The 22,500-nt window shown below is 41.4% G+C and overlaps 1 protein-coding gene across 1 annotated transcript; it reads left to right on the top strand.

The window, feature by feature from the left end:
- Positions 1-4,292: 4,292 nt before the first annotated feature.
- On the top strand, positions 4,293-22,163 carry polr2a (RNA polymerase II subunit A). The gene is made up of 28 exons (XM_057358270.1): positions 4,293-4,614; positions 5,373-5,505; positions 5,583-5,719; positions 5,853-6,026; positions 6,134-6,415; positions 6,506-6,667; positions 6,872-7,092; positions 7,443-7,575; positions 7,666-7,790; positions 9,224-9,434; positions 11,071-11,280; positions 11,372-11,540; positions 11,618-11,712; positions 11,799-12,002; positions 12,097-12,319; positions 14,904-15,087; positions 15,256-15,427; positions 15,585-15,690; positions 16,297-16,502; positions 16,642-17,113; positions 17,191-17,291; positions 17,507-17,611; positions 17,710-17,892; positions 17,993-18,196; positions 18,308-18,494; positions 18,584-18,697; positions 18,791-18,940; positions 19,048-22,163. Exons 1-28 carry the CDS (start codon positions 4,528-4,530, stop codon positions 20,193-20,195), a joined length of 5,898 nt encoding a protein of 1,965 aa, XP_057214253.1. The 5' UTR covers positions 4,293-4,527; the 3' UTR covers positions 20,196-22,163.
- Positions 22,164-22,500: the final 337 nt, after the last annotated feature.

The following is a 22,500-nucleotide window of genomic DNA, read 5'->3' as shown; positions in this document are numbered from 1 at the left end:
AGCATGCTATGAAAACATGCTAGGTAAAATAAAGAGAGAGCAAAATAAAAAGAGAGATGAAGAGAGGGGAGAGATAGGTGCAAGGAAATGTTAAAGGGCTGGATAGACACTCCTACTTTTAGAGGAAATTCTTGTTAATAATTGACTGGTTTTATTTAGCAGGACTGGAGTGAATGGAGTGTAGGGAAAAAATGAGGAGTTTTCAATCCAAGTTTGATTTTTTTGAGATTGAGAGTCAGTGAATGTCCTGATCGGAAATACAATTGAAGTGGGAAGTGAAATATACTGCAAATACTTTTACACTCCAGATGTTTTTTTACATTCAGTATGTTGTGTCACTGGTATGAGAGAACTTTTTTGGAAAATACAGACTGAAAACATTTCTGCTTGGAGAGTCTAACTTTCTTTAGCATTCACAGTTACCACCCAAATTATATGATTTTCTTGGTAAATGCTCATTTTTGTTTGCTTACATGTGGAGCCTTGTGATTACCAAACTTAAACAACAAGACTTCTTTAGGAGCCTGTGATCAAAGCACAGCCCATTTTCTGCATGATTGTGGCTTCCGCTTTGAAGAGGAAGATCCAGAAACTTCAGTCTGTAGTGTGTCTACGGGTTCCATCTAGTGGTCATGTCTCTCGCCTCATCTGTGTCCTGAGAAGGTTCACAGAATCCCTTCTGCTTTTAGAGAATTTTACTGTAGGCTTGGAGCATAAATTTAGATGGGTAGCCTAAAGGAACTTACATCTTAATCTAATTCCATCAAGTGTGTCCATAAGTGTTTCAAGGCATTATTTTAATTGTGTGTGTGTGTGTGTGTGTATATATATATATATATATAATACAGGTTATATGTATATAAAATTATGCCTAATATAATAAACACTATATAGTGCATATATACATTTTTGTCTACTATTATACTTCAATTTTAAACGAACAAATAAAACTGAATTTTACATGTCTGCACTTATATTTGCTTAAAATAACCATATTCAATTATATTTTCTGTACATTGCAAAGTGTAAAAACTGGCTTTGACTGGCAGCACTTTGTAGAGTAATACACCTTTTCAAGTAATACAAAGAATAGAAAACTCTGAAAAACAGTAAAGATTTGAATTTATTAAGTGTAATATAACCAGACAGACAGATGCGTCATAAGGTACTAGGCATAGATTAGGCACAGACTACTTTTCTTTACAACAGGTCAAATTAATTCTCAAGCAAATTTATTCTAAGGGCCCGTACAGAACTGCGTAACTGAAGTTCCTTTGTATGCCACAAGGTGGAGCTGCTCATAGGTTTCAAATATGGGCAACCAGTGTAAATGCCACTAAAGTAAACAGACAAAATATTAAGCAATGTGTACGTAGTGTTCACGTACGGTTGTTGTATTCACCCCACGTCTTCCTGATTACGAATTCGGGCTCATAATCACGCTTTTAAAAACAGTGAAACAAAGAATTCAAAATAAGGCACAATGCACACTTTTATTTAGGCACAGTGATGAAATACAATAGTATTCCAAACCGTCCACAGTCATATTTTGAGATTTTTTAGATGTGGTGTAACGTAAATAGTCCATGGCCTTGACAGCTGATAAAGATTACCACTTATTTTCGTTTCAGCCCACACCAACAACTTCATTTAAATAGTCAAATATGCCTCTCAAAGTGAAACCTTGCCCGGTGTGTCCTATTCAAAATATTAGTTATATATGTCCTATGCCAAAATGTATTCGTTTACAGAGACAAAGTCATATTATACTATTTACGATATCCTGCCTAACGTTACATGTCAAACGCTTAAAAACTTCCGAATGCGATGAATGAGCAAAGTAGCGTATAAAGCACACCAGAGCCCTCCATGTTGCACTGACTAGCAATCGACCGTCCGTTCCTGTATTTTTATGAGGATTATATTGATAGTTATCGAGTACTTTTTACATAAACGACGATATTCCATGATCCCCCTACACGCGTTGCCTTATTTAATTTTGGAGATGAATGTTTTAACAGTTTTGTGAAGAGAAGATTAAATGTTAGCTCAAGCTCGTTTCACTTCAGTCTGGAGTTACGCAACTCCGCGTTCCTTTCTGCCCTGTAAACCCGCCCAAGTACACAGCTAACAGACTCCATGTTTGTTCACTTACTGTACCCGCCATATACGAGATTACTAGTATTCTTAAAAGTGTCCATCTATGATGCGTTACCATAATGTGTTAAGAACAAGCACTTTAAGGATATTACGATAACGTTTGCTTATAAAGTAACTTAAAGATGTTAATTCCGGTGTCTCGAAGGCAACACTTGACATTCCCGTTCAAGAATAATGACGTTTTTGACAGTAAATGTGGCACTAAAACTAGATTAAACGCTTCCCAAACACAACACTTTTAACAAATAAGTTACATGTATTCAAAATAAACGGGTGGTTTATGTCAACTTCCTCTAACACGTTTTAAATATGGTATTTAGGGGATGAAATTAATAGACTTCATACACAAGCCGGGCGGGCAAACTAGTGCTACTACCGACGTGCTTGGTTAATTCGTTTCATGTCCGATGTCCGATGTTAAACCCAAAGAACTTCCATATTTTAAACAAATATATAGTTACATACACAACCATTCAACCTTGATGCTAACGGGGCTAACTTAACACATGCTCGGATAAACAACCCCTGTACATCAATAAGACAAAAACATAAGACAAAGTTCAATAAAATATCATCTCAAGTTAAATTAACAACAGACAATATTATTTGTCGAATTAACTACGTATTTTCTAGATGAACACGTAACAGATACAGCAGTAACGTTAAATGTGTGAGTGAACACACGAGAAGCACATTTTAAAACGCCAAACAATATAACGTTAACGATAACCAGTTGATGTACGTTAAAGGCATATTTAAGAGAATTGACCAAATTACCAAACTGGCTATGTAGCAAAACTATGTTGGTTCTAAAACCTTATATGTATTTATATAATCTATTATAAAAATGTACTACAACACTTACATGTAAACATTTGACAAACATATTAAAGAAAATTAAGAGAAAATGGCTATGCACCGAACGTTTATGTCCCCATTCCACAAAGGATGGCGGCTAATAAGTTAGCATAAACGCGCCACGGTCGCTAGGTAACTTGTTACAATACTAAAATCTCTCGTGATATAGATGCTTTACTCTACAACAGCTTAAATTAGAGTTATATTAGTTTGTTAAATAGAAAGCACTATATTCACACCATTGCTATACGTTTTATATAAAAACAAATTAAGACGTAAGCCACCGTTTTACTGAATAGCAACGTGGCCTAAATTGTACAATTATGTTGTTTATTCTGTAATTAAAGTGTAGCAACAGAATTTTCACCATCGCTGAATAAACGTCAACTGTTTAAAACGGCACAATTTCAGCAATGTATTTCAATAAAAAATAAATTGTCCAAAGCCCCAGGCTTTCAGCGGACTGTCCAAATGAGCATACCGAAAAAAGCGCGTGTCGTCCAGCCTTTGCTTTTACTCGACCTCGAGGATTCTCGCATTTTCCCGTAGAACACAAACAAAGCAAAACAAATCTAAATAACTACTTAGACAGAATTAAATAATTGTAGAAAAGAAAACCAACTTAATAATTAGAATTATGTAAAAATCATATTTTAAGAAAAAAATGCATATGCTAATCCATGATGGGAGGTGTAGGCCTTTCGCACGAGCTTCTTTTCCAACACTCTCAGCTGATCCAGAGCGAGACGGACGGAGCAGCACAGTTTTTTTTTATTTTTGCTAGGAGGTTGAAAAAATACCACTCGGGTAAAATCGGCAATGCTCGTGAAGAAGGAGGGCAGTACTGCTGTTAGTCTACCGCCGTCAAGCGTTTGTTGCGATTGGCCAATTTCTCTCTTCTCATGTATATTAACAAATGGTTTGACGAATAATGTTCCACAAACTTGAATCTTATCTAATATTCATGCATCGAGCATCGAAAGCTCCTGCCCTAAATTATATGGACCTATTGAATCTCTACGTACGTTATGTCCCACCCTAAGGTGCGTGTGATTCGCAGGCCTCAACAGCGCACAACCTCATTGGTTCCGAGTCAAATGCACTAAATGATTCATGACTGCAGTCTCGCAGCCAATAAACGCTCAGAAACTGCTATGCATAACCCGCCTTCTGACCGTTCAGCCCCTGCCGAGTAGGCTGTGTAAACCTGTAGCAAAGCATACAGTCTATATAAAGATGTGTGAGAGCCGTTTTCTCTCAGATGCGCTTAGAGCGCACCGGAGTGTAGATCGGGGAGAGGGAAGGGGCTTGCCGGTAGCTACAATAGTTAGTTTATAAACATAAATTTGAAAGCACATTGAGTAGCAAGACACGGTTGTCACTGGGAAACCGCCATCGGACGAGTTCCGGTCACCATTGGGTGCCAGGAGAGTCTTGGTGGCGTTTCAGAGGTGTTCCTTCTTACAAAGCGGCGTGCCGGGGGAGGACGCGTCTCTTTGAATAGACAGGATGCACGGACCGCCTTCAAGCGACAGCGCATGCCCATTGCGCCTCATCAAGAGAGTGCAATTCGGCGTCCTCAGCCCTGATGAAATTGTAGGTTTCGCACTTGGGAGGGGGTATTCTCTTCATTCTTTGAGTATTATTGTGTTACTCAATCCTCATCGTGTTATAATCCTATTAAATGCGGAGAATAACATAAACTGTCTTCTGTGAGACTGTGTTTAGCTAGCATAGCTAGCCGGCTAGCCAATGCTTCTAGTACGAACATGTGTTAGAAAGTAGAGCACTACACAAAATTCCACTTTAACAGGTAACCATCAGACTACTGAAGTCTTATTTGTACTTCTTTAATATAGATTTGTAGTGATATTTGTTGTTTGTTTACTCTCGACTGTTTTGGAGCCACATGGCATAACGTTACTCGAAGTTACTCCCAAGTTTCCACATTGTTCCCTGTTTCCCTTGTTGACAATAAATATACAAATTTTATATGCATGCTTTTGTTCATTTTAAAGAGGTCATGTGCATTCACTTTTACGTTTCCTGAAGTGCAGTTCTGTTTGGGGAAGAAAAGTATTGCAATAAACATGAAACAAAAAAATCTGTCTTTCGGGGCTGTTATGTTTTTCTTGAGAAAACTGTAGCTACAGTTTTCATTCAATAGTTTGGATTATCATTTATTTGTTAATGAGGATGAGTTCAATAATAATTTTGTTTTGATTGATTCTATGGAACTTTTCATATAGTCAAAGAAACTTAGTACACATCTAACCTGTGGCAAATTCATTTCTGCTTTGGTGGCCCAGTACATATGTGTAAAGCATCTTTTTCTCATTTTTTTTATTTTTCAGAAACGGATGTCCGTTACTGAAGGGGGTATCAAATACCCTGAGACCACGGAGGGAGGACGCCCTAAACTGGGTGGACTCATGGATCCCCGACAAGGGGTGATTGAAAGATCAGGCAGATGCCAGACGTGTGCAGGTATGTTCAGATTTTGATTTGTTTATGCATTTGTTATGAAATCAATTTGACTACTTTTATCAATTCTTACTATTTAGGTAACATGACTGAATGCCCTGGTCATTTTGGTCACATTGAGCTGGCTAAGCCAGTCTTTCATGTTGGCTTCATCACAAAAATCATGAAGGTCCTCCGCTGTGTCTGTTTCTTCTGTTCTAAGCTGCTTGTGGATGCGGTATGTAGTATTTTCAGTAACCGATCTTATCTCACCATCTTGTCTTTTTCTGATCCAGTTGCATTTTTTGTAACTGATGTCTTTGCATTGACACAAATCTTTATATCAAGCCTATTATATTTTTTTTCTCCAGAACAATCCAAAAATCAAAGACATTCTGACCAAGTCAAAGGGGCAGCCCAGAAAGCGCTTGACCCACGTCTATGACCTCTGTAAAGGCAAAAACATTTGTGAGGGTGGAGAGGAGATGGACAACAAGTTTGGAGTGGAGCAGCAGGAGACTGAAGAAGACATTTCCAAAGAGAAGGTGCAGACTTGCGCTTGCCCATTTTACATGTTCTCATTACATTCAGAGCACTAGACATTTTAAATGTTTTTGTTGATGTTTAACTTACTGAGTTTTCATATCTCAAGGGTCACGGAGGCTGTGGCAGGTATCAGCCACGTATCCGTCGCACTGGCCTGGAGCTGTATGCTGAGTGGAAGCATGTAAATGAGGACTCTCAAGAGAAGAAGATTCTCCTCAGCCCTGAACGCGTGCACGAGATCTTCAAACGCATTTCAGATGAGGAGGACGTGATCTTGGGTATGGACCCCAAATACGCTCGACCGGAGTGGTTGATCGTCACTGTTTTGCCCGTGCCGCCTCTTGCAGTGAGACCGGCTGTGGTCATGCAAGGTTCTGCTAGAAACCAGGTTAGCATTTCTTAGCATTACAAATGTGTTGCAAAGGTTCCTACTGATTGCTGTTGTATTTATGGTTTAATTTATACTCTTTCCTTTTAGGATGACTTAACACATAAGTTGGCTGACATTGTTAAAATCAATAACCAGCTGAGGCGAAATGAACAGAGTGGAGCCGCAGCTCATGTTATAGCAGAGGATGTCAAGCTGCTTCAGTTTCATGTGGCCACCATGGTGGACAATGAACTTCCAGGTCTCCCAAGAGTAAGTTCAGCACACGATAATTTAAAACTTTAGCTGTTGACTCGATTCATGCATTTGTTCGCGTCTCAAATTTGTATATCAAAGGATATGTCTCCCTTTTTCATGTTTTTTTAATGTGATGTTAAATATGGTAGAAGACGATGTTTCACACACTGTAGTTTAAACACCTTATGTAGACTTTGCCTCCATATGCTTTATTTCTAGGCCATGCAAAAGTCAGGCCGCCCACTGAAATCCTTGAAGCAGAGGCTTAAGGGTAAGGAAGGACGTGTCAGGGGTAATCTGATGGGCAAGCGTGTGGACTTCTCTGCCCGAACTGTCATCACACCTGACCCCAACCTGCAGATTGACCAGGTGGGAGTTCCCCGCTCCATAGCTGCCAACATGACCTTCCCAGAGATCGTCACACCCTTTAACATTGACAGGTAATATTAACAAATTTAGATCTTGCGGTCAATTTAGATGCACACCTCATACATTATAATTTATTTTCTGTGTCTGTGCTATAGTTAAGGTTTGCTAAATTATTAGTCTCTCAAAGTTGAGTTTTGACGTATGAGATTATACAGATGAGTCTTATATTGACTTCAGGGTCAAGTAAAGAGCATAAATAAAATCAAAATGTTTTTTTTTTGGTGTTATGCAAGATTCAAGATTTATTTGCGTTCTGTTGGCTTGTTCGGCGTGTGCTTGACTAAGTTTCTATACCTTTCACTTGTAGTTCTTTCTCTAGTCTTTGTATACATGTCTTATTTTTTCCCTTTTAACTGTGCAGACTTCAAGAACTTGTGAGGAGAGGTAACAGCCAGTACCCTGGCGCAAAATATATCATCCGTGATAATGGAGACAGAATCGACCTGCGATTCCACCCTAAACCAAGTGATCTTCACCTTCAGATAGGATACAAAGTTAGTTTTGACTTTGTTACCAGAAACTGTGAAATTGGTAATTTCAACACATTTTGAGCATTGTGTATAAAACCATTTGTTTCTTTCTAGGTTGAGCGGCACATGTGTGATGGGGACATTATTGTATTCAACAGACAGCCAACGCTGCACAAAATGTCTATGATGGGACACAGAGTGCGAATCCTGCCTTGGTCTACATTTCGAATGAACCTTAGGTAGACTGTATGTCCATTAGACTTGTGTTGTCAAACTTAAAGGGATATTTTAGTGGCAAAACCAAATTTAACCATGTTTTACTCACCCTCAAGGCATCCTAACTGAATATTATTTTCTTCTTGAAGAATAATGCAGTCGGAGTTATAATACCAGATATAATTTTTCTTCCAAGCGGGAGAATGGAATTTTTTGAAGCTCCAAAAAGTGTATCCATCCATCAAAGAACGGCTCGACATGCCTCCGTCTTCTGAAGCAAATTGATGTGTTTGTTTAAGAGAAATATCCATATAGATCCGAGAGCACTGTTGACATTAATGTCTAACTTTTGTTATCCCTCGGCTGCTTGTGAATCGGAGACTTGTTTTTCTGGCAAATGATGCAGGCGTGTCGTAAACTCCGGTGATGAACATGGCATTTTTTTGTTTTGTTCGAACAGGATACTGCCTCCTCTGTGCGGTAGCTTTCGTAACCGTCATGTGCCGGTAAAACAAGCCTCTGGTTCATGCGCATCCGAGGTATAACGGAGGCTAGACATAATAGCGCTGTCAATATTGATATTTCTCTAAGAGTACATAACTAGGGGTTTTTATGGTCCTACTTTGGTTTATGGAGTGTCCAACAACAAGTTTATGTACATGGATGTAAAAACACTTATTTCGTTATAATAGGCAGTTATTCTTACCTTACTTCATGACTGACTCTGAAATGATTCGTTCTGCAATTCATCGGTCTAATTCCCTCTTTTCCAATAGCCTAGTCTGATGTGATTGGTCAGATGGTCTAGTCTGCTGTGATTGGTCTACCGCGAATGAGGCTCAAGAGCTACAGTGTTTGTGTGAGAAGAGTGAAGTTTTCACGGGCAGTCCTAGCAAAACGTAGGCGGGGACTATATGTAGTGACGTAAATCCACGGCGGTTCGTGAATCGGACTAGGGACGACTTGTTTGCGTGATTCAGAGTCGACTCCCTTTTGTCAAAGCCAATAAATTTGTTATTCATTCACCTTCGGATTTACAACTTGGCAGACTGCTTACTTTCAAACACGGCAACATTGCACACTGCATGAAATGTGAATTTCATGATCTCATGTTATGTACTCTTTAAACAAATGCATCGATTTGCTTCAGAAGATCTTTAAGACCACTGAGCCGTGTCGAGCAGTTCTTTGATCGATTGATGCACTTTTTGGAGCATCAAAAAATTGCCCCCCCCCTTCTACCGCTTGAAAGAAAAATGATACGTGGTATTATAACTCCGACTTGCATTATTCTTGAAGAAAGTCATATTCAGTCAGGATGCCTTGAGGGTGAGTAAAACACGGGGAAATTTTGTATTGCCTCTGAAATATCACTTTAATGCTTGTCTGGTGTATCTTTGATTTTTGACCTTATTGTGGATGATAAAGATATTTAAAATGCTACTTGTACTTTTAGTGTGACCACCCCGTACAATGCTGACTTTGATGGTGATGAGATGAACCTGCACTTGCCACAGTCTCTGGAGACTCGAGCTGAGATCCAGGAACTGGCCATGGTGCCTCGTATGATTGTCACACCGCAGTCTAACAGACCTGTCATGGGCATCGTGCAGGACACACTCACAGCTGTGCGCAAGTTCACAAAAAGAGATGTGTTCTTAGAAAGGGTATGTTTACAAAGCTAGTTTTGTGTTGTCTTTCAATATTCCAAGCAATTTTCAAAAAAATGTATTGTCTGATATTTTGAAGAGCAGGTTTCAAGGTTTTTGTAAGTGTCCTAATGTTGTATTAGAGTCCCCAACAACATGTTCAAATGCATCAAAGGTAAAAAACGGTGCTATTTTCTTAAAATAAGCATTTAGTATCTATCCATTTCTCAAAGATCCCTAAATGATTCTTCCGAAGCTGTTCAAATGTTCCGCTTCTCTAAGCTCCTCCCTACCGCGAGTCCAGTGTGCTCCGATTGGCCAACTGGCCAATCAGTTGTGATTGGTCTTTCTTCATACACTGCGTGTCAGAAACGAAATGCCCATTACCACAGTTCTTATCTCAGGAAGGTTTTTGTAAACAAAGATGCTGTGTGTAAAAATGGCATCAGTATTACCATATCACAAGTTTTTATCTTCATAAACTTATCTTAATAAACCATTCAGACTATTGTTTTCTGTTGATCTTTTTTTGTCATAGCTGTGGGGGAACAACAATGGCTCTATCCAAAAGTTGATCATTACTTTGATTATACAGAGAGGAGTAACTGAGCAAGTTAGCGAGAGCTTCCAAAGATAATGCACACACCTTTACATAATAAAATGATATAGTGCTGCAGTCCGTTTTTAAAATAATGACAAGCAAACCGTTTTGTTTTGAAGGGGATCGTGACCACAGCTAAACTCTGCACACTTGACAACCATAATGTGAGATACGTTAGCAAAGTGCTACCGTGACTAAACGATAAAGGGGTACAGTTTGTACAATACTACGACATGTAGAACGACAACAGTCTACAATAACCTCCACATTATTAGGTAAGAGTTGGATTATTAAAACTGTAACACTGTTAACTTATACGTTGTTTACCTGGAAACCTACAGCTGTACTAAATATAAAACACGGATTAGCACAATTACTTTAACGTATATTGTAAGCACTCAATTTAACATGTACGCATAACGTATTTATCATACTTACAGCTTGTGGTTCTGAGACGCTTGTTAGTCCAAATAAAGTTGGTATTGACTTATCTTTAAGGGTCTAGCGGCTGGCAAATCCCACGTTGAACTCGCCAAAATTTGAGAAGCAGTCGTCGGTAAAATGACGAGCACATTACACAAGGTTGGAATTGTACTGCAGTGGTATCGTGGAAAAAAAATGTAACCACTGATCCTTCACATCGTCATCCTTCGGCAGTGAAAACAAAGTACATTTGCGTTCACAGCACAAAACACAGCGTCCCCTCGACATGTTGTATATGCAACACTACCTGAAGTGCTAGTGGGCAGGTCAGAGTGTTCCTGTTTTGCGGGAAGGCGGGGATTGTGCTGATGCATTACACTGTGACGTAACGATGTTACACTCAAAAGATTCGAAAGCCTAACGATTTGTTTGGGCGGTTCGGAGTCGACTCCTTACTTTGGAAGACTCCATAATTTATCATGGACTTTTTGGAATAACAACTTTGCAGATCGTCAGAATTGAAGGAAAGCTACGTTACACACTGAAATGCCGGTAATTTTGAGATTCATGAAACCTGCTCTTTAAAACTTTATGATTTGACAGTCACTGTACTTGTGTGCTTTGTTTCAGGGTGAGGTGATGAACCTTCTGATGTTTCTCTCCACATGGGATGGTAAAATGCCACAGCCAGCAATCTTGAAGCCTCGTCCTCTCTGGACGGGCAAACAGATATTCAGCCTGATCATTCCTGGACACATTAATGCCATCCGCACACACAGCACTCACCCAGATGAAGAGGACAGTGGCCCTTATAAACACATCTCCCCTGGAGACACCAAGGTGCAGTTGCGCATCACCAACATGGCTGAGACTTTTATAAGCAAGTTGAACAAAAATGTGATTTTTTTTTTTCATTTGATGTATTTTGCAGGTTATTGTGGAGAACGGGGAGCTGATCATGGGGATCCTGTGCAAGAAGTCTCTGGGAACTTCAGCGGGCTCGCTGGTCCATATCTCATACCTTGAGATGGGCCACGACATCACAAGACTTTTCTATTCCAACATCCAGACTGTGGTCAACAACTGGCTTCTCATTGAGGGTAGAAGAAATAAATGTTTTTAAATTCGCCTGATGCTTCTATGTGTTTCTTTGTATTTATTAACTTTCTCACCTCAGGTCACTCTATCGGTATTGGAGATTCCATTGCTGATAAGGCAACGTATCAGGACATTCAAAACACTATCAAGAAAGCCAAACAAGATGTGATAGAGGTGGGATGTTGTGGTGTTACTGAATGACATGTTATTTTCAGCAAGTGTTCACTTCTGTTATTCATCCTCGTGTTTACTTTATGTAGGTCATTGAGAAAGCCCACAATAATGAGCTGGAGCCCACTCCAGGTAACACTCTGAGACAGACCTTTGAGAACCAGGTCAACCGCATTCTGAACGATGCTCGTGACAAAACTGGATCCTCTGCCCAGAAATCGCTGTCCGAGTACAACAATTTCAAATCCATGGTGGTGGCTGGTTCCAAAGGCTCGAAAATTAACATTTCACAGGTGGGTTTGTTTCCTACGTGGATTAATTGTACCTTAAAACTAAATCAGTGAAGTTTGATGCATTCTTTATATTTGCTGTTGTTCATTCCTGTAGGTTATTGCTGTGGTGGGGCAGCAGAACGTTGAGGGTAAGCGAATCCCTTTCGGATTCAAGCATCGCACTTTACCTCACTTCATCAAAGATGACTACGGACCAGAGAGTAGAGGCTTTGTGGAGAACTCCTATTTGGCCGGTCTCACACCTACAGAGTTCTTCTTTCATGCCATGGGAGGCAGAGAGGGTTTGATCGACACTGCTGTCAAAACTGCTGAGACAGGTAATGACCCCACAGATGCAGGTGCTAATAGGTTGTGTGCAGTCATGTGGTTTTTATCTGGTGGTTTAGGCGCATATCTATGTTTAACGACCTGAACAACGACCAGGTAAGCCTAAATTTCTGTCTAACCTTACTTGTAAAAAATACTAGCTTCCGTTAAAAGTACAAGCCCTTATTAACTGGAGAAAGTGAAAAATCTCGCGTTAAGCTTTTCTTCCCCATCGTAGTCCATTATAAGGAAACAGCTTAATTTACCAAAACGACAACCACGGAAAACAAAAGTAAATACATTTGTATATCACTGATATCAAACATAAACATGACAAGAGCTGCAAGCAGCACCACCTGGGCCAAGCCCACACTTCTCCCAGTGTACTCACAGCACGCCCAAGAACAAAGAACAATGTGTACGTGAAACACGGATATGTTTAAACAACAGCCGAGAACGTGATCACAATGTACACTTCATATATACAAGCACCACGCGTGTCTCTTGGGATTCGAACCGGCGACCTTGCAGTCCCGAGGCGTGTGTTTTATTTGATGAGCCACTCAGTTGAAATGACGCACTCTGCCTGCCATCCCTGATGCAACTGAAATGAGACAGTAGAGTAAAAGTAACAGAAATACAGTGTACAGGGGACAATGAAAGAATGTCATTTTGTACCTACCTTGTTTCTGTTTGTATATATTTACATGTATTATAAACCACTTTAAATTGCACTACATAAATCACACTTTATTTTATTTCATTACTAAAATGACATTACATTTCATTTGTTTACATACTTGCAAAATGAAATGTGTAAATGCGCAACACGAGGTTTGAACCAGTGACCTCTTGCACCCGAAACTTGCCATTTATCAGGTGTGCCACTCAGCTGGCGTGCTTGACCCAGCAGCGTTCAAGGGTAATAAAAAAGTATGAGTAATATCTCATGAACACAAGGTGGCGCTGTCTTGAAACTTTAAGTGTACGTTTGGGACTGTAATTTGGTGACTCATGTCAAATTTGGTGGAGATATATCATGCGGTTCAAAAGATATCACGATTGATGACGAATTTCAAAATGGCGGACAGGTCGATCATCCAATCGTGACAGAATCATGATCGTACGATCCGGCATGACACGAGGAATCCGTAGACAGAGATCTTGTTTTTCTGACAAACATTTTAAGTTAAGAGCAAAAATAGCCATTTTTCAAATCTCGCAACCCATAGGAGGTGCTGTTCCCCGTTTTGGCAAGGACCCCTAGTCCGAGGTGTCGATGACGCGTAACAAACATGTATCGATCTATCGGTAGGAAACTTGAGATACGTCCTAAGATCAATTTTTGGGTCAACTTTGAAAAGTTTGCGGCGTCGTAACTTGAGCAACAGCAAAAATCTCCTTTGCAGAGCATCACGTCTATGCGGCTCAGTCCAAAGATCGTCTCAGCCGATTTTTGTGACAATCTGTCACAATTTCTAGGACTAGTAGCGAAAAACGCAATACTGTACTTTTCAAGATGGCTGTTACTGTAATGGGCGGAGTCTTAGTGTGAGGCATGGAATACGATGAGTGTGACGAGTGCATGATGTGTGCCGAGTAGAGTTGTTGTACATCAATGGGTTCAAAAGTTACAGCCGTTTGAAAAGTGCATTTTTGAACTGCTGGTGGCGCTATAGAGTGAGTGCTAGAAATTGGTCACATGACTTTTGAGGACCACCACTACAAGGGTGTCAAATTTAATCATTTTCCTACATACGGTTCATAGGGCTGCTATTGACTCCCATTGGTTAAGAAGAAGAATAATACCAACAGAAGCAATAGTGGCCATAGCCCCTTTGGAGCTTGGCCCCTAATAACAGAAAAGTTTTATGTTCTCAGTTTGTCGCTGCCTTGAGCCACATTATGTGTTTTTTTTATAATGAACTTTAATGAGTAACAAGCTTAAAGTGAGACTATTCTTATTCCTGTAAGAAGTTCTTGTTCTTTTAACAGTAGCTAGTGTTTATTACTATTGAGGTTTAATAGAAATTTAAGTGGTTAAGTGGTCGTTGTTTAGGTACGTTAAGCGGTTTCATTATAATGGGCGAGATTCATCACTTTATCTGTTGAATAAGGACTCGATCTTTACAGCGCCATGACAAGGTTCTTGAGCAGTAAATTTGAGCTCACCTGGTCGTTGTTTAGGTATGTTAAACCTCGTTAAGCGTTTTAGAAAATCATCCGGCTTGGCTCATCCCAACCGCAGGTTCAGGTTTACAAGCCACTTTTATCTCTATTTCTCAGTCAATACTCGCATTTTCCCCCTTCATGAACATCAACTTTTGCTACACAATAAAAATACCTTTCATGGTCTGATCGTTTTGAACAGTCAAAAATGACGCACAAAACGGATATTTTGAGTTTGTTATAGTGAATTCCTATGGAGAAAATCACATCTTGCCCTCCATTGGCACTTCGCGCAGTGCTGTGACGTCATGTGCAAACAACCTATGGAGGTTAAACTTAAACACAGTCCAAGTTGTACATAGCAGTGCTTGTTTCTGGTATATAAATTTCTAGACTTGTGAAGTTAGTTATTACTTTTCTCTTCAGGTTACATTCAGCGTCGTCTGATCAAGTCTATGGAGTCTGTCATGGTCAAGTATGATGCTACAGTCAGAAACTCCATAAACCAGGTTGTCCAGCTAAGATATGGAGAGGATGGGCTGGCAGGAGAGGCTGTGGAGTTCCAAAATATGGCCACCCTTAAGCCATCCAACAAAGCCTTTGAGAAGAAGTAAGTCTATATTATATAACATCCCAATCCCAAATGGTTAATGTGAACTACGCAACCTAACAAATGACAAACATTCATTGAACACAATGTATAATATCTGTTAGACCCAGAACAAATTGAATGAAGTCAATGATTTAACCTTTCACCTCTTCATCTTTAATCACACAGGTTCAAGTTTGAATGCACCAATGATCGAGCTCTCCGTCGCACTCTGCAGGAGGACGTGGTGAAAGACGTGATGACCAATGCTCACGTCCAGAGTGCGCTAGAGGGGGAGTTTGAGAAGATGAGGGAAGACCGTGAGATCCTGAGGGCCATTTTCCCCACAGGAGACAGCAAGGTCTGACCCTTGAGCTGTTAGATTGTTTATATGCATCGTACCATCTATCATGGTCTGTGGTTGAGATCAACCTTATTTACATTATGTAATGTGCAAAAACAGTATTCATGTCTGTCAGACTTGCTGGTCCTAATGAAAAATACCATGTTTCCTGTAGGTGGTACTGCCGTGCAATCTCGCTAGAATGATTTGGAATGCTCAGAAGATTTTCCGCATCAATCCTCGAACACCAACTGACCTAAACCCTGTACGAGTTGTGGATGGTGGGTGAACAATTTGGATGTGAATTTTAAAAAGTTAGCAATTAGCCTGGTTAGGAATCACAATTTCTGTGTAGTTTATACACGCTTTAACAGTCCTAGGACTGTTAATGATTGAGTCTCCCTGCTAAATAAAGACTCCTTGCTTGTGTTAGCTAAATAAAGCCTGCTGACGACTGATCCCTTTAGCTTTCACTGTCTTAAGGCAGAGGGCAAGCTGATTAGAAAGACCAGTTCTGCATCTTTGGAGCAACGTCTTCACACAAGACATGCAAGACTTGTGTGCACAGTTTTGCTATGACTACGAAGTAGTCAGTAGTTCATGTGATTCTTTTAAAGGGATAGTTGACCCAAAAATGAAAATGTGAATTGAAGGTTATTGTTGGGCTGGCCAATATCTCATGGCTGGAGCGTCACAGTTTTTATTATGAGGTGATCGGTTTCATGTCAAAAGAAACCTCTTATGAGGCTGCTGATATGAGTGGAGTATAAAATTATACTTATACCGTAATAAAATATTACACAAACGGGTGAGTGCATCTATTAATCTTAAAAGGGGTTGGGGCATCAGTGCCGTATGTAATGATGTTTCCTTGTTCATTTGTGTAGGAGTTAAGGAGCTGAGTAAGAAGCTTGTCATCGTGAACGGTGAAGACATGTTAAGCAGGCAAGCCCAGGAGAATGCCACTCTACTCTTCAATATCCACCTGCGCTCCACCCTCTGTTCTAAGAGAATGACCGATGAGTTCCGTCTTAGCACAGAGGCTTTCGATTGGCTGCTGGGAGAAATTGAGACCAAATTTAACCAATCTATCGTAAGTTGGAGTGCAGTTGTTGGTCTGCCCTGACAAAGCTTTCTATACTACCATGTTTGCCTTTAGCCGTTAAGGAATACATTCTCTAGTTCATTCTACGATCTGTCTAGGGCATTCACGTTGACCTTTTGTTCCTCAGGCTCACCCCGGTGAGATGGTTGGTGCCCTGGCTGCTCAGTCTCTGGGAGAGCCTGCTACTCAGATGACCCTGAACACATTCCATTATGCCGGCGTGTCTGCCAAAAACGTCACTCTCGGTGTGCCTCGTCTCAAAGAGCTGATCAACATCTCAAAGCGTCCTAAGACACCCTCCCTGACCGTGTTTCTCCTGGGCCAAGCGGCCCGTGATGCAGAGAGGGCAAAAGATATCCTGTGTCGCCTGGAGCACACAACCCTGCGCAAGGTCACTGCCAACACAGCCATTTATTACGACCCCAATCCACAGAACACTGTGGTGACAGAGGATCAGGAGTGGGTGAACGTGTACTACGAGATGCCTGACTTTGACGTGACCCGCATTTCACCCTGGTTACTGCGCATTGAACTTGACCGCAAACACATGACTGACCGTAAGCTCACTATGGAGCAGATCGCTGAGAAGATCAATGCAGGTGAGCATAAGAAATGAGCTTGATCTATATACGGCCAGCTAAGTGTGACCCGACGCTAATCCCTGTCTTTGTTCTAGGTTTTGGTGATGACCTGAACTGCATCTTCAATGATGACAATGCGGAGAAACTGGTGCTGCGAATTCGAATCATGAATAGCGACGAGAACAAATTCCAAGAGGTCAGTATTAAGTTCTGCAAATGCATTTGATGCATGAATGTCTTGGCAGCATTTAACAAGATCACTAAGTTTATTTGGAATCATGTTTGAAGTCTGTGATTTTCTTCATAGTTTAGTATTTTAATTTATATACTCATACATGACTACAGTATAATGCTTTATAGTTTAACATAAAGGTAAAGCAGTCTGTATTAAGTGTCTGGTCTTGTGCCCAGGATGAGGAGGTGGTGGATAAGATGGATGATGATGTCTTCCTTCGCTGTATTGAATCCAACATGCTGACGGACATGACTTTGCAAGGCATTGAGCAGATCAGCAAGGTACTTTCTGTTTTGACAGTATAAAAAAGTACCCCAAAACCCACTGTTTAAGGGACATTTTACACTTAATGAGTTTTCTCCATTTTGTGTCCCTGCAGGTGTACATGCATCTTCCACAGACAGACAACAAGAAGAAAATCATCATCACAGAGGATGGAGAGTTTAAGGCTCTCCAGGAGTGGATTTTGGAAACTGATGGTGTGAGCCTCATGAGGGTCCTCAGCGAGAAGGATGTGGATCCTGTCAGGACCACCTCCAATGACATTGTGGAGATTTTCACTGTAAGAATTTACTCTCGCCATAATTACACCTGTTAGCTGTAGAACAGTGAAGTTTAGAAAAAAGAAAACTAATAACAGAATGTCTGTTTTTCACCTGCAGGTCCTTGGTATTGAAGCAGTGCGTAAGGCTCTGGAGAGAGAGTTGTATCATGTCATCTCTTTCGATGGGTCTTACGTTAACTACCGCCATCTGGCCTTGCTGTGTGACACAATGACCTGCAGGGGGCATCTCATGGCCATTACTCGTCATGGCATCAACAGACAGGACACCGGACCACTCATGAAGTGCTCATTTGAAGAGACTGTGAGAACATTAAAAATGGCTTTTCACATATCTAACCCTGAGTAAATTAAATTGTACTTGACACTTGAAAACTGTTTATCCAGATAAAGCATAATATTTCTTCATCTGCAGGTGGACGTCTTGATGGAAGCTTCATCTCATGGTGAAAGTGACCCAATGAAAGGAGTATCTGAGAACATCATGCTGGGACAGCTGGCTCCTGCAGGCACTGGCTGCTTTGACCTATTGTTGGATGCTGAGAAGTGCAAGTATGGCATGGAGATCCCTACCAACATCCCTGGTATCAGTGTTGCTGGACGTAAGTGAAACGAGAGCTTTAGGTCTTAATTGAAGCGTATGGTTGCCTGCTTCACCACGAGTGACCTTTTAATGTTTACTTCCTGCTAGCCACGGGTATGTTTTTTGGCTCCGCCCCCAGCCCTATGAGTGGGATGTCTCCAGCCATGACTCCCTGGAACACAGGAGCCACTCCTGCATATGGTGCTTGGTCACCCAGTGTTGGTAAGTTAAAATGTTTTGCGGTTTTGTTTTGCTTTTATCATTTTTTTAAAGTGCTTATTCATGTTTAATGGTTTATTACTTTCATCCTAACAGGAAGTGGAATGACACCCGGTGCAGCAGGCTTCTCTCCCAGTGCTGCATCTGATGCCAGTGGTTTCTCTCCTGGATACTCTCCAGCCTGGTCCCCTACTCCTGGCTCTCCTGGATCACCTGGACCGGCCAGCCCTTACATCCCCTCACCAGGTTATTTAATTGTTCTGTTTGTCAAATTGGTTGATGTTGGTGTAGTTGCATCTGGAGGTTCCAACCTGAACATGCTAGTAATCAATGATTTCTTTCACCCTTTCCAGGAGCCTTGTCTCCCAATTACTCCCCAACCTCTCCTGCCTACGAGCCTCGTTCTCCAGGGGGTTACACCCCGCAGAGCCCTGGCTACTCCCCGACCTCACCGTCATACTCTCCGACGTCTCCATCTTACTCTCCCACCAGCCCGAACTACAGCCCCACATCTCCGTCCTACTCTCCCACGTCACCCTCCTACTCCCCCACATCGCCGTCTTATTCGCCAACGTCTCCGAGCTACTCTCCAACCTCACCCTCTTATTCCCCAACTTCACCATCTTACTCCCCAACCTCCCCATCGTATTCTCCCACGTCTCCCAGCTATAGCCCAACATCACCAAGCTACAGTCCAACCTCCCCCAGCTACAGCCCAACATCCCCATCCTATTCTCCAACCTCTCCATCTTACTCCCCAACTTCGCCGTCATACTCTCCAACCTCTCCCAGCTACTCCCCAACCTCTCCATCTTACTCCCCAACATCTCCGAGCTACAGTCCCACTTCGCCCAATTACACACCCACATCACCCAGTTACTCCCCGACCTCTCCGTCGTACAGCCCCACCTCGCCTTCCTACTCGCCCACCTCTCCAAATTACACCCCGACCAGCCCAAATTACTCCCCCACATCTCCTTCGTACTCTCCCACTTCCCCGTCCTACTCTCCCTCCAGTCCACGCTTCACCCCACAGTCTCCCACCTACACCCCAAGTTCACCTTCTTACAGCCCAAGCTCCCCGTCGTATTCTCCCACGTCTCCCAAATACACCCCCACCTCTCCTTCCTACAGTCCAAGCTCTCCCGAGTACACCCCTACATCCCCCAAATATTCCCCCACTTCCCCGAAGTACTCTCCCACTTCGCCCAAATACAGCCCCACCTCTCCAACCTACTCCCCAACCACACCCAAGTACAGTCCCACCTCCCCCACTTACTCCCCAACGTCTCCCACCTACACCCCAACCAGCCCCAAATATTCCCCCACCTCCCCAACCTATTCTCCAACTTCTCCAAAATACTCCCCGACATCCCCTACCTACTCTCCAACTAGCCCGAAGGGCTCCACCTACAGCCCCACTTCTCCCGGCTACAGCCCCACCTCTCCAACCTACAGCCCGGCCATCAGTCCAGATGACAGCGATGAGGAAAATAACTAATGATTGGTTCGGGGGTTTGTTCCACTTCCCTGATCGGCACTCTGGCCCTGGGAAAATGACTGAAGGAAAGCAACTCAGCTGGAGGAGTTGTGATTTACAGGGAAGGCTGAGAAACATAGGCTCGTACATGTGATGTCTTGTTTTCCCCTCTTTCTTTGGACTGTTCTTGAAGAGCCTCACTAAACAGGCAAATTTTCAGTGGTTTGTGTTTATTACATCACAGGTTTGAACTAAAAGCCGGACAAGGCTGCCTTTTGTGTAGATTGTTTTTGTTGTTTCAAATTTGGGGGAAGATTACGGAGCAGTAACTCAAAGTGAGTGGAAATATGCAGGAGACGGACTGTTTTTGGAGGGAAATGAGCATTCATATTCCTCCTCTTTCCATTTGTTTCTGTCTCCTCCTAAATTCAGTGTTGGATGTAAAGGAAATCAAAGATCTTGAAGTATTGCCAAAAGCCTTTAAACGGAAAACAGTGGATTATCTAAAAAGTTTCAAAATGAAACCTTGAAAAACTTCTATAGCTTGAATAGAAAGGAGATAAACTGACCTTTCACATTTTACAGAAACGTATCTTTGTCAGTGTAAATAAGCGTTTGTTCCCAGTTTTGTTTTCTCCATGTGTGGAGGCCAGAGCTGACATCTATTAAATGTTAATGTTGTTTTTTGTCAAATGAGCTCGCTCATAAAAAGTTACTTCTAAAGAAACAGGAGGGTTATTAAGAAGGGGCGTTTTGAAATGTGATTAAAGTGACTCGAGCATTGTTCAGATTAAAACATGTCTTGTAATACTGTAGTCTGTAATGTATGCCAGCCCATGATATGGGTAAAAGTGTTGTGTAGTGATTTACCCCTTTTATAGAAATTTGAGAGCAAGAAAGGATGCATGATTTAAAGCATCGTCTTTCTACTCCATTCTTCCCAAATGTCTCCATCCCCAAAAGATGCAAGCCTTATATCCTTCACCAGCATCTGCCCAGCAATTTACCATTTCAAACAAAAGGAAAAATGTGTAACCAGCAGTCTTGTTCCTCTGCGTACCCAGAGGAGTGTGAGTTTAATTTAATTTTTATCTTAAGTGTGAAGTTAGGTGATGACTCTTACCGCTTTGCTTAGGCTGCAAACGTTTTAAACCACCTTGGGTCACTGTCCTCAATTTAACCCCTTTAAGAGCATGTGTATAGTTTCTGATATTGCAATCACTATACTAAAGTTATTTAAGTACAACTGCTATTCTTGTGTGAATCGAGCAAAACATTTTTACACAATTTCCATGTGCTGGCTTTGTGGCTGTAGCTGGGTCAGCCTCGCTCTTTGGATTGGGTGTTTTGAAGTTGCAGTTTGATTAGTTTCCTTTTGAATATGCACGTATTTGGCATAATCTCGCCTTTAGACCTTGTGGTCACTTGTTAACCCAAATCTGTTGCGTACAGAATCAGTTTAATCTTATTGTTTGCCTAAACAGTAGAGGGAGCCAGAGACTGATTTGACATGGCTGACCCAGGGGCTGGAAGTGGCATTTAGATAACTTTTTGTTGTTTAAAGCAACTGCAAACACTGTCCACCTTTGTTCCAGACTGATGGTGGCAGGTGTTTTGTTGACCTGAAAATGATTTTTGATGCTTTAGTTTAGATTTAAGGCCTTAGATTGCATTGGGGAGAGCAGTTTTGACAATGTCTCCTAATGCACTTGTTTAAACGCCTTCGGTTTCATGGATGGTTCAAACAAGTCTAGTAAATACTCTATACCCAGGCTCCCAGTATGTGTGAGTGAGCGTGCGCGTGTGTGTGTGAGGGCATAATGTTGAGACGGGGTTTTCTTGAGCTTGACTAAATACTGGGTGGGGTTTATGGGGAAAGGAGAATTTAAATTAAGAAATTGCCACTGTATAGAAATCGATTTGATTACTTCTCTGTATCTATTTGTTTTATTTGTTTTTTGACTTTGAAGAATAAAACGTTTGACTAACCCTGGTGTTTTTCATTTTTAAAACAGTCATGTTAGTGTCCTTAAATACTGCTAATGAGATTAGATGTTTGGTCAAAGATGCCAAGAAGGCGTGTCATGTGACTTGTGATTCTAAAATGAATTTTGTCTACATAAGCCTCCAAAACCTGACTGAATGTGTGATTCAGCCACAAATCAAGCTTTGCAATGGCGCAAACTACTACATGCTTTACTGCACTTCAACAGGAAATGGTTATATTAAGTTAAAGCCTTCAGACAAGCCCTGACAAAAAAATTACCGAAGCCTTTGTGACTGACAGGGTGTGACTATGTAATGTTCATAACTAGAGGAACAGTGA

Source organism: Triplophysa rosa, linkage group LG18 (assembly GCF_024868665.1).
Source record: "Triplophysa rosa linkage group LG18, Trosa_1v2, whole genome shotgun sequence".
In the NCBI taxonomy this organism is placed as follows: domain Eukaryota; kingdom Metazoa; phylum Chordata; class Actinopteri; order Cypriniformes; family Nemacheilidae; genus Triplophysa; species Triplophysa rosa.
This window is presented reverse-complemented; position numbering and strand designations above follow the sequence as displayed.